Source organism: Ceratotherium simum, chromosome 24 (genome assembly GCF_057802395.1).
Source record: "Ceratotherium simum simum isolate JZ-2026a chromosome 24, ASM5780239v1, whole genome shotgun sequence".
Lineage (NCBI taxonomy): Eukaryota > Metazoa > Chordata > Mammalia > Perissodactyla > Rhinocerotidae > Ceratotherium > Ceratotherium simum.
Genome location: NC_141923.1, coordinates 42390963 through 42404126, shown reverse-complemented (window position 1 = coordinate 42404126; position 13164 = coordinate 42390963). Strand labels below are relative to the sequence as shown.

The window sequence follows — 13164 nt, the reverse complement described above, 5'->3', positions numbered from 1 at the left end:
ATCCATCTCTGTATTCACTGTGCCTTCCCCAGGGCCTGGCACTCAGTGGGTGCTTAAAATGTTTGTTGAATGAAAAGACATGATCAGCAAAACAGAGAGTGGTGAGTGAAAAAGATAACAGCACAAGGTCATCCGGGGGCTAGGAGATGGACATTGAATCCAAAACCAGAACGTTCAGAATCAGTCTTTCACATAATCAGTCATCCATTTGCTCACCCAGTGCCAAAACAGCAATAAAAATTCCAATTAGTTTAATCAATAATCTACATCATCTTGATAGGAAGACAGTCTAGTGGAGCATTTCTTTATGTGGACAAAATTCCTTACCAGGTTGTTTCAAGGGTGAGGAGAAGGAAGATGTGTTGCACGTGTGCGGGTTATTGATGGTACCTGGGCTCTGTGGAGCACAGTTACCTTTACAAAGTACATTAGTACCTCTTATGACATTTTTATTCTTCCAAAAAATCATGATATCAGTGGGATAACTGTTGCCATTTAGCCAACGCAAAAAAATTACCCAGACAGGTAAAGGGATTTTCCCTTTACTTAAAGTCTTATTGCTATAGGACTGTTTTTATTTTTCTAGCTATTAAAAATTCTAAAAAAATGTAGAGACTCAATTTTCTCATCTATAAAAGGGACATAATACGTTATCCACATTAGCAGGTATTCTGAGCATCAAATGGCACTGAATCCGTCTTACATGTGAGGCATTGTGCAAAACACTTGGGATACGTTGATACAGAGCTTAACCTTGAGGTCATTACAGTTTACTGAAAAAAACGATATTTTTAAAATTGCATTTTTTTTGCACTTTCAGTTTACAAAGAAGTCACATCTACCCTATGGGATAGGAGTTATTCCCATTTTAAGAGGACAAAAATGAAGCTCACAAGTTAAGTCATCTGCCCAAAGTCACAAAGGGTCACTGGTGAATGACAGACTCTAACACAAGTCTTTGAAGCTAGTGGACATTATATAAACTTTTATTGTTTTGTTATAGAATATGAAGTATGGAAATATATACACTTTTTAAAAACATATACCTTTGGTTGCGACAGTTCTGGGCATTAAAGATCATTGGCATATGAATATCTAATTATTAAACATAACATTTTAAAACATTAAAATAAGTAAATCTTAAGTATAAATAAGTAAAACAATCTTTTGAGATTAAGTTGAGACTTTAATTTTAGGAATTGGATGAACAAATTCCTTTACTATAAAAAGAGCTACAATCAATATGAAATAGATAACCTAATTTTTAAAATGGGCAAAGACTTGAACAGGCACTTCACAGAGAGGGTGTCTAAGCGGCCAAAAACATATGAATGGGTGTTGCATTACTCACAGGAAAATGCAAATTAAAACCACAATGGGACACCACTACACACCCTCCAAAACGGTTAAATTGAAAAAGACCAAATTTTGGTAAGAATGTAACAACCGGCACTCTCATATACTACCACTGGGAGTGGCAATTATTGCAGCGTCTTCGGGAGACTGGCGCTGTGCACTCAAGTGGGCGATACACATCCCTATGGCTCTGCGATTCCACTTGAGACATATACCCAAGAGAAACATGTACATATGTTCACCAAAAAACATGCACTAGAATGTTCATAGAGACACTATTTGTAATAGCCCCTGGTAGAAACTCTCTAAACCCCCATCCACAGTGGGGTGTAGTATAGTCATACAATGGAATACCATGCAGAGCTAAGAATGAACAAACCGTAACTGCACACAACAACAAGGATGAACGTCGCAAACATAGGGTTGAGCAAAAGAGTGCATATTGTATCGTTCCATACATATAATGTTCAAAAACAGGAAAAATTAGTCTGGAGTGTTAGAAGTCAGTATGGTGTTACCCTTGCAGGAGGTCAGAGACGGGGAGGGACATAGCAGATATCTGGATACTTTAACGCTCTGTTTCTTGATCTGGGGTGCTGGTTATCCAGGCATGTTCATTAATCTGTATACCTACGATATGGGCACTTTTCTGTATGTACTTTAAGCTACATGTAAAAAGTTTAAGAGCTATTCTCTCCTTTTCTCTCATAACTATTACAGTTCTAGGCAATCAGCCAAAACCATTGTGCAAAGTGAAGTGTTCTTGAACTTACTTCTTTTAATCTTTTATTTTCCAGGAGCAAAACTTCTACTTTCAGGTCATGTGCATAGATTTCATTTTCTAAGTTCTTTAGAATTTCAAAATGGTTTTTGATTTTACAGCTTTCTTGATCTCGTAATTGTTTTAATTCTTGCTTCACTTTATCCTGCAAACATAAAACCCACAATTACCTCACAGAGCTCAATGAGCAGGGCATCAGTGTGTCACAGTACCTGGACCACATGCAGAGAGGGCTTCTAAATCACTCTTGAGCGTCAGCACAGACTAGGAATACCTTCCTTTAGAAAAACTTCATGTTAAAATCCAAAGCTGATTCGTGGAACTTTATTCATGGACTCTGGGAAGTGGGCCCATGAATCCAAAATTAGGATCCCAAGCTAAATTTTTGACACAACTTCACAAAATAGAATATACTTTGATATATGAACAATTGTCTGGCAAAAACAGGGAGGTGGGGAGTGGAATTTGTTGAGGCTTTTTCAGGGAGGATTTAATACTTCTTGAAGGAAGAAGAATATTACTTTATGGATTTTCCAGAATTCTCGACTGTTTTCTCTACTGAATTCTCGATTCAGTTCTTAGTTATTATACTGTTATAAATCACACAATCTTTATTCATTGTATAAGAGCACTAGCATCTTATTAAGAAAATAGAATTGCATATATAGTACATTTACTTGTAGTTTTTCCTTTCACGTTTCTCTACACCCATATGTTAAAAGTTACTTTTGATATCAGTGCATCTCAAAGAATAGAATGTTTCCATTTTTAATTAACCAATTCCACATTCATATGTTTCTCATTAACTATTGATTATAAATTTTAAAAAGGTAGTAAACGTCTCTTGCTCCCATTTCATCCACTCTCTCCCCAACCCTGCAATCTCTGCTAACTTACCCTTGTCTTCATAGGAATTTACCAGAATAACCGGTCTGAAAAGAACCTTAGAAAGTATAATCCAATCTCTACCTTATGAATAAGGAAACTGAGGTCCCCCCCAATGATTTTCCCACAGTTACATGTTAGTTACTTCTAGAGTCTCTTTCTCTCTCTACATATATACATATATATATATGTGCACACACATATACATATACACGTATATATGTATGTAGTGTATATATATATGCATGCTGTGATTAAAATTTCAAAACATTGATATTAAAAGCGTAAGTTTAATAAATGTGGATCTCCTGAAAACTCCAATGGTGCCAGTATTCTAACAAAAGAAAGATGAATGAAAGCATTGACTCTTTACCATGTTGTTCAAGTATCTTGAAAAGTCCCTTGCCAATTGAGAAATGTAACCATTCAGTAAATTCTGCTCCTGCTTTTGTGCTATAAAAAAAAGAGAGAAAAAAATGACTACCCACAATGTTCTTTAGTTAAAAAAACATTAATCAAAATAAGACATGTGCCTGGTTTTAAAAGTCCAATACGGCTTCTAACAAAAACCAGCAGTCAGGTTTAATGGGGCATCCACCCTGTGTTTGATTCCCCAGAATCAACCATTTTTAACTTATTTTAGCTTTTTCTTCTTTAATTTTCTTTTAAAAAAACCATTTAAAAAATGGCTTTATGGCTATTTCTTGATTCATCATTTTAAGACATTTTCTATTTACTTCCTAATGCAGTAAAGGAGGACATGGCATGTACTCTCACACCCACACCCCCACCCCCACCCACAACTTCCAGGTTTTTTCCCTCTAACTTCCCCATCAAGTAGTGGTTTTTGTTTAAATAAATTTTAACTGTTTAGATCATTGTGACAATGTAAATATTATGTACTGATGAGACAAATGGTGTAGTATGATTATATTTCCTTTCTTGTATAATTTTTTGTTTTTCCTGGAGTTAAAAATTGCCTCACTTTTTAAAAATTTGCTTAGTTTTCCATGTACATATCATTAATTTATATCAAAATCTATAACAGAATTGTAAAATCTTTCTGAATATTACTTCCCACATCATCAAACACCCTAATTAATCTATCCGTTCCATTTCTCTACCCCCTACCCCTACCCCTTGCCCTCTGTACTCATTTTTCTTTAGGCCTGCTGCACAGCTGACCTCCTGGGGCTTCCTTTTGCGTCTCTCTTATATTGGACCTTCTGTTTCCTGAATCTCATATCCTCCTCTTCTTCTTGATTTATTCCATTTGTTGAAGTAAATTTTGTGCTAGCTTCCTGAGATAGAGTAAATGAGATATTCTGAGATCTTGTATATCTAAATATATCTCTATTCTAAACTTATACTTGACGGGGCCGGCCCCATGGCTTAGCGGTTGGGTGCTCGCGCTCCGCTGCTGGCGGCCTGGGTTCAGATCCCGGGCGAGCACCGACGCACCGCTTCTCCGGCCATGCTGAGGCCATGTCCCACATACAGCAACTAGCAGGATGTGCAACTACGACATACAACTATCTACTGGGGCTTTGGGGGAAAAAAAGGAGGAGGATTGGCAATAGATGTTAGCTCAGAGCCAGTCTTCCTCAGCAAAAAGAGGAGGATTAGCATGGATGTTAGCTCAGGGCTGATATTCCTCAAAAAAAATAAATAAATAAATAAATAAAAAATAAAGTATTAAAAAAATAAATTTATATTTGAGCGATAGTTTGGATGGGTATCTAATGTTGCAAATTATTTTCTCTCAGAATTTTGAAGGCAATGTCTTCTAACTTCTACTATAATATTGTGGTTAAGAAGTCTAAAACCATTCTGCCTCCTAATCTTTTGTGTGAGATCTGCTTTTTCTCTCTAGAAGCCTTTAGGATCTTCTCTTTCTCTTTGTTCTCCTGAAATTCCACAGTGATCTGGCTTAGTGTCTTTTCCTTCATATATTGTTCTGGGGATCTGATGGGCACTTTCAAGTCGGAAACTCATATCCTGAGAATAATTTTTGTATTATCTCTTTGATAACTTTATCCTTTCCTTTTTTTTCTGTTCTCTTTTTCTGGGCTTCTTGTTAGTTAGATATTCAACATCTCAGAATAGTCTTCTAATTTTTTTACACTTTTATCCTGTGTCTCATCTCCTTATTTTTTGTTCTATTTTTGGAGAGATTTCTTATAATATTTCTATTGAATTTTAAAATTTTAACTGTTATATTTTTCATTTCCAAGAGCTCTTTCTTCTTCTCTGATTGTTCTTTCAAGTTCTTTTTTCATAAATGCAATATCTTCTTTTATTTCTCCAAGAACATACCTTTAAGATATATTCTCGACAATAGAGAATATTTATACACTATATAGAATAACATAGACTATATACACTCTAAGAATATATCTCTAAAAGTATTCTTATGTTCTTTGTGTTGTCTATGCTTCCATCAAGTTCTGTTTTTCTGTCTGCTCCAGTTTCATGTTGGAGTTTTTCCTGCGACATCTGGTGATCTTTGATGTCTAATCCTATTTAAGAGTGAGGCATTAAGAGGTCTGGTTCCTGGGTGGGCTTCACTGTACAGTGATCAGGAAAGGATCAGCTATTTTGTTGGGGGACCCTCAAATGTTAGATTCTGGGGGGTTTTCTCTGAAACTGTTCAGTTTCCTTAGAGAAAAACCCAACCATCTTCTTCTTCAGAGTGGGGAAGGGATTACAGAGGAGTCACACAACCGGCTGGCAGTGGAAGGGGGTCTCAGTACAGCGCCTGTCTTCTGCCCTCAGTCATATCTGATATCCTACAGTTTGGAACCCTCTGGTCCAATTTCTGTGCCAGCACTGTCACTCAGCTGCACAGAAGAGAGCATTTGACCTGGAGCTCTAACTGCTCGTTATAAAAACTTGCAACCAATCTCCAGCCCCCTGACTCATCTCAGCCTTCACAGTGTCAGGGTCCTGCAATGCCCAAGACTTCCCAGGTTCTGCCCGTGGAGAGAACTTCTTGCCTCCATGATGTGCTTCTCTGCAGGCACTTGCTATTGATATTTTTATTACTGCTAATATCTCTATCCAATTACACCTTCCAAAAATCTGTTGATATTTATTATCTGCTGATGTCTTGTCTGCCAGTCTCTTTATACTTGTGGGTTTATGGCTTTAAAAAAAATCTTTTGCACACATTTTTGTGAAGTTCCATTAGGGAGCAAAGATAGATGCACATGTTTTATCCATCATATTTAATCAAAGTCACCACATTGTTCCTTATGTGTACTGAGCCCATATAGTCTCTCCTCTGTAAGTCTCACCACTGGCAGGTGAAGCATATTTTCCTCCTCTGTGAAGCACATTGCTCTTATGGCCCTTTCCTTCCTTTCTCCTGCCTTCTCCTCTTTTCTCTACTTTCTTCAGTATTTTCTCTTTTCTTTACCTTAAGAGAAGCAGTACTTGCAACATATTGCTTACTTTCATACTTATAGTATTTCTGACAGCCTCAATCTAGTGCAAGAAGGGATAGGAGGAAATGTTGGGAAAGTAGAAAATTGGGAATGGAGTGCATATGTATCATGAGTCTTGGTAAAAGACCAAGAAAACCTAAGTTGACCAAATGAAAACCTGATGAGAAGTGGAAAATCAAGCGAGGAATGGGAAACAGACCAATTACCGAGGTACTTATTCTCAAAATATTCTTATATTCTTAAAAATCCACCTTCCTTTCAAAACGGATCAAAGACCTGAAGGTGAGACCTGAAACTATAAAACTCATAGAAGAAAATACAGGCAACACACTATTTGACATTGGTCATAAAGGAATCTTTTCAGATGACATGCCTACCCAGACTAGGGAAACTAAAGAAAAAATAAACAAGTGGGACTTTATCAGATTAAAGATCTTCTACAAGACAAACGAAACCAGAATCAAGATGAACAGACAACCCACCAGCTGGGAGAGAATATTTGCAAAACATACATCTGACAAGGGGTTGATCTCCATAATATATAAAGAACTCACACAACTGAACAACAAAAAAAAGCAAACAACCCAATCAAAAAATGGGCAAAGGAAATGAACAGACACTTCTCCAAAGAAGATATACAGATGGCCAATAGGCACATGAAAAGATGTTCAACATCACTAATCATCAGGGAAATGCAAATCAAAACAACACTAAGATATCACCTCATGCCCGTTAGAATGGCTATAATCACCAAGACAAAAAACAACAAATGTTGGAGAGGATGTGGAGAAACAGGAACCCTCATATACAGCTGGTGGGAATGCAAACTGGTGCAGCCTCTATAGAGAACAGTATGGAGACTCCTCAAAGAATTAAAAATAGAGATGCCCTATGATCCAGCTATCCCACTACTAGGAATCTATCCAACGAACCTGAAATCAACAATCCAAAGAGGCTTATGCACCCCTATGTTCATTGCAGCATTATTCACTATAGCCAAGAAGTGGAAGCAACCTAAGTGTCCCTTGACTGATGACTGGATCAAGAAAATGTGGTATATATATACAATGGAATACTACTCAGCCATAAAAAAAAGACAAAATCGTCCCATTTGCAACAACATGGATGGACCTGGAGGGTATTATGTTAAGTGAAATAAGCCAGAAAGAGAAATACAAACACTGTATGATCTCACTCATATGTGGAATATAAACCAACACATGGACAGAGAAAACTGTATTGTGGTTACCAGGGGCAGTGGGGGTAGGGGGTGGGCACAAGGGGTGAAGGGAGACATATATATGGTGATTGACAAACAAAAATGTACAACCCAAATTTCACAATGTTAAAAACTATTAAAACGTCAATAAAACATAAATAAATAAAAATTAAAAAAAAAATCCACCTTCCTTGGCAATAACCACTACTCACTTTTAAATATTTGTTTATTTCACATTTGAACATATTAGGTTTCCAAATGACTGTCCCATTTTGACATTTTAATTCCTATCCCCACATTCGTCTTTGCCAGCTGCACATTCCCAGCCCAGTGCACATTTTTTGCTCCCGTTCCAGTCCTTTCTGTAACTTTTGGTCCTGGTCTTCCGATTCCCATGGCACTTCTTCCATCATCTAGAAGAAGTAGTTCTGGAAGTTGTCCTGTTTAACAGGGACTCCTTGGATAATGATCCTCTACTCCCCAAATGCAAGACAAGTCTCACATCTCTAGGGATGATTCTGGGTCTATGAACTCTGGGGTGCAGGCTTAGATGACCACATCCAATTTTTGTGGAGAAAATAATTATTTTTATATTAAATACAGACATGGTTATGCCATGTAACAGAATGCAAAATATGCATCCTTTCAGACACATTTCACATCCTCTACGAAGACCCCAGATCTGGGACAAGCTCTTATCTCTCTCTGCCTCAGGGGTAGGTTAGTGAAAAAAATCTAAGGAGTACCTACTTGATAAATAGTGAAAGCCATAGCCGGAAACAAGATATAATTTGAAAAGTCATGTTAAGAAACAGAAAAAATTCTCCATATGGCGGCAGATAAAGGTAGCTTTACCAAGTACAGAGAGAAACCACATAATGTGGTTGCTACAAAATCTCAATTTTAAAAAGTTTCTAAAAGAGAAAAGAAAAAATTTGACAAGAGCTACAGTGAGATTGTGGTGTGGAGGAGAGGAAATTGGTAGACGAGGCAAGAAGTCGAGACTTGAGAGTGAAAGGTGATGGGAAAAGTTGGGAGAACTTCACCACTGGCTTGTGACTGACGACCTGCCTGTGTGAGAAGACAACAGTGAAATCCTTACCTGGGCTGGAGGTCAGTTACTAAGTGCTTCATATGTACCTGTAAGAACATCACTGAGCTCTGTCAGTTTTCTGTTTTTGTCCATATAGTCTTCTTCCGCCTCCTGAAGTTGTGGAAGACACTCGACTAGTTCATCTTCCTTTACTTTGTTACTTTGCATTTCCTTAGCAAATCTTTGCTTTAAAGAAAGTAAAGCTTATGGTGAGGTATGATTTTGGAGAACTTACCCAACACTCTAGAGTAAAATGTAAGTGCTTTGAGGGGGAGAGTTCTGTCTGTCCTCCTATCCTGAGGCGCACAGAATGGTATCCGGCACACACTAGATACTTAAAAGCTGTTTGTCAGCTGACTAACTGTCTCTCTGGCAATCTATAAAGTAAGGAGACTAGATTCAACTGGCTCTCCAAAGATCCTCTCAGTTCTGTAGCTCTACTCTATGATTCCATTAATGCTACCATATATGTACCCTAAAAACATATTTGAGAACATTTTTCTTGGTTCATCATATTTCATGAAAAAAAAAAAACAGACATGAAAACAGAATATACACAAGTTTTAAGAAATATGGATGTAAGTAAGAAATGGGGAGGGGGTAGCAATTATTGAATATAATACTACATGCCTGCCTAATTATTCAAACTCAGGTTTTATTTAGTTTCAAAGGGAACAATAGTTAGACCTCGCTTAGAAAGTCAGGATGGGTTTAAAATGGTGACTATGGCAGAGACAGCCAGCTGACATTTAACCTCCATTCTCCAGTCCTTTAATGTCAGCACTCCAGAGTTTTAGCTGAGCGTATGGCTGCCAGCTAGAGTGACTTCTCAGCTTCCCTTGCAGGTGGGTACGACCAGTGAGCTTGTGCGCAGAAGTGGCATGTCCCACTCCAGGTCCTGCCCCTGCAACAGGAAGGGGTACGTGCTCCCTCCTTCCTCTGGCTGCCACTTGGACCCACAGATGTCAGCCTCATCTGAGGATAGCGAGCTCCCTTCCAGCCCTGGACCCCTTCCCTTTGGCCTGGACTGGGAAAGAGAAATAAACGTCTCTCTTACTGTAATGACCACGTCAAGGGGTCTTCTCAACTAGATACTCAGACTCTCAAGATTTGAATAGGCCAACTTGACCCAGTTTACTCTGAAAAACATTTATTTTTAGTTTTTATTTTTATCCAAGTTGTACACACATAATTTGAAGGAAACCTGAGTGCCAGCAGGGCAATGCCAGGCATGCTTCCCCAGCAGGAGGTACTTTCACGACACAGCCAACAGAGGCCAGTATCCTTTGACCCCACAGAAGTGATAACTCAGATGCAAGAGAGAGACCCACATGAGTGGGTGTGATGCCTCCCGCTTAGAAGCCCCATGTCTAGATAGGAACCAACATCTCTTGGGCATACCTTCCAGGTCCCTGCAAGGTAAAAGTGGCACCAAACCCAGGAAAACCCAATGCTCTGGTTTCCCACCAGTTATTCTCCCAGTCCACATGCCGTGCACCAATCAGGGGTTGTTCTCTACAAGCAATGTTGCCTGATAATGAAGCCAGCTACCTGAGGTTACTGTAGATATTCAATAAATTTTCTTGTTTAATCTGAGAGGTGACTCAGGGGTGTCGAGGATTTGTGAGCTTGTTTTGCAGAAGAAAGAGAATGCCTTTGGGGAGGTTGTGATCACCAGATAACCAGCACCCAGCTAACTATGATGCCCAGAAGTCGGATTGCCCAAGGGCTTCTCTGGAGGGAAAGATTACCCCTTTGTTTCTCCACAACTCCTCCTGCCAAGCCTCTTAGCTCTATAAAACCCCTGCTTTCCTCTCTTGTGAAGGCGGATTTGAGAGAACCCACCCTCCCGCCTTCTTGTTTTGGCCAATTCAAATAAAACTTTCTCCATCTCCAAGCATGTCTCAGTGATTGGTTTACTGCGCGTTGGGCACAGGAACTTGAGATTAAGAGGTTTGGTATCAATAAAATGACTGATGGTCCCCCTTTATCAGGTTACTAGGGGAAGGAGCCAGAAAGTTAAGCCAAGGTCAATTTCCCAATAGAGGAGAGAGGGTTGCTAACGCTTTACCACACATCTTGCTTATATTCACTGTATTTTGGCATCTCTTTGAGAGAGCAGCTTGCTCACGCCTAATTAGTACAGTGATATGCTGGCCTAATAGGTCCCCGCCCAAATTGCCATTAGAATCCTTATGAATAAATATAGAAGGAAAAAACACACATAAAAACATCAATTTAAAAATATCACAGAGCAGAATCAGGAGTAAATTTCTCCAGACTGCAGTGTTAAGAAACTCCGTCCTGTATTATCTATACCAGGATCTCTAAAAAAGAACAGCTCAGGTACAAGGAGGTACGTGCGTGCGTTGCTCCACTCCCACGGCCTGCACACGGCTCAGGCTGCCGGCGCTGTCCTGACAGGAAAGCACGCTCCTGTTGTGTGCTTTGCGAGAGGGTTTGGTACCAGGGGCTGCTGCAGCTCAGGCAAGTCGTCTGTCTGCTGGCTCAGCTTGCTGGCGTCGCGCAGCAGGCAGGCTGCAGCTGCTTCAGCTCCTGCAGATCCGCCCTCAGCTTCCCGGGGTCCTGAGCCGCACGCATACACAGCTCAGCGAGGACAGACTCCGGCTTCTGCTGCAACTCCTTGGAGCTGGAGCCTTGGAAAGGAGAGACCGATGCTGGTACCAGTCCATGCTCATGAGCACAATAATGTTTCCAAAAACCAAAATCTGAGGTTGCTTCCTCTCTGTTTCGGGCTCCTCACGCCACTGAACCAAAGGCAGAAACAGGATTCCAATATGCCCGGGGTTATTGACGGTGATTATCAAGGGGAAAGGCGTGGTTGCTTTATAACAATAGTGCACAGGTTGCCATCGGCCCAAGCCTTTTTGTGAATCAGACACAGGTGGACACAGCCCTGCTGGGGCACACAGCCTGGCAAGTGGAGTGCAGGCTGGAGGACTGTCTGCAGCAATCTTCTCGTCTGCAGTCTTAGACTTCTAATTGCCTTATCCTGTCTAAGTGCATTGTATAAGCTTGAATGCAACATTCAATAGTGTCCTTATCTTATTCCTGACTCTAAGGCAATTGCCCCCATTGGTTTACTGTTAAGTATGCTGATCAAGTCGGTCAGCTCTATCTCAAAAAATCTCTGAGATGCTGACCACTTCTCACCACCTCCTCAGTTACCATTCTGGTTCAAGTAGCTTGAACCACTTGGAGTATTGCTCTAGCTTCCTAATTGGTCTTCCTGCATCTACCATTTCTTTCCTAAATTCTCGACATAGCAGCTAGAGTGATCCTATTTAAACAAGAGTTAGACTATTTCAGCCCTCCACTCAGAACCCTCTGGTGGCTTCCCAGCCCAGGCAGAGCAAAAGGCAAAGCACTCACAACAGCCTGTAAGGTGTGGCAGACCTGGGGGTGCCCCTCTTGGATCTCCCTTCAAAGAACTCACTGCCCTGTGGCGGAGTGTGGTTTGCTGACAGCCTCCAGTGGTTGGCTCCTTCAGAGTCAGCTTTGCTATCTAGCCAAGATCGGGCCCTTTGAGGGGTGGCCCCCAATCCATTGACTAAGCAAGGAGGTGGTACAAGGGTGTTGTCATTTCTGCCCAAGGGAAGACTCTCCTAATGGACAGTCCTGGCTCCAGAGCTCCCCAGAGAGTTTGCAGGTCACTTAACGGCCTGGGGCTTCCACTGCCCAGTCCTTTCACAGGTATTCCTCCCTCATAAACCTTTGCACTCCTAATTCCATCTCTGCATCTGCTCCCTGAAGATGAGTCCCTGGCACCTCCAGCACTCTCTCCCATCTCGTTATTCCTCAGATAGGACAGTCCTGCCCCAGAACCTTCGTGCTCAGCATGCCCTCTACCTGGAGCTGCCTTCTCTCCAGATATCTACATGGCATATTTCCTCACATCCTTCCGGGCTATACCCTTCCCCTTCTGCCCTATTTAAAATGGCACACAGACGCATCCCATACACTCGCCTGACCCCACATCCCTGCTTTACTTTCTCAGTAGCATTTATTGCCATTGAATAGACTACATGTTCTACTGGTTTATCTTGTTTATTTTCAATCTCTCCCTACTAGGATGGAAGCTCTGCAAGGGCAGAGCTCTTTGCCTGTTGCTTGTGTTTTTTTTTAATTTCTTTTTTCCAGCATCTGGAAGGACACTGGGCACCCGGACATGCTACAAGCCAACGCTTGCCCTTCTGCTTCTTCTGGTTTTGTACGAGCCACTGCAGTGCTGGCTGTCCTTGTTTGTCCCGGGAGTTGTCCTGTTTCCATTTCACCTCCTCCTCTTCCTGGCCATCCCCCTGACATCTCTTCCCTGAGCTCCTGCCATTCCATATTGCCTACCTTCCTTGGAAATTCTATGAAA

The 13164-nt window shown here is 40.7% G+C and overlaps 1 protein-coding gene across 1 annotated transcript in view; it reads right to left on the bottom strand.

Moving 5' to 3' along the window:
- CCDC175 (coiled-coil domain containing 175) overlaps nt 1-13164 on the bottom strand; it is a 68632-nt gene that overhangs the window by 12637 nt on the left and 42831 nt on the right. Inside the window, exons 14-16 of the mRNA XM_087448429.1 lie at nt 8828-8966; nt 3396-3475; nt 2130-2282 (exon numbers count right to left, since the gene is read on the bottom strand). Coding sequence (XP_087304555.1) covers nt 2130-2282; nt 3396-3475; nt 8828-8966 — 372 coding nt within the window. The remainder of the gene's footprint in view (nt 1-2129; nt 2283-3395; nt 3476-8827; nt 8967-13164) is intronic.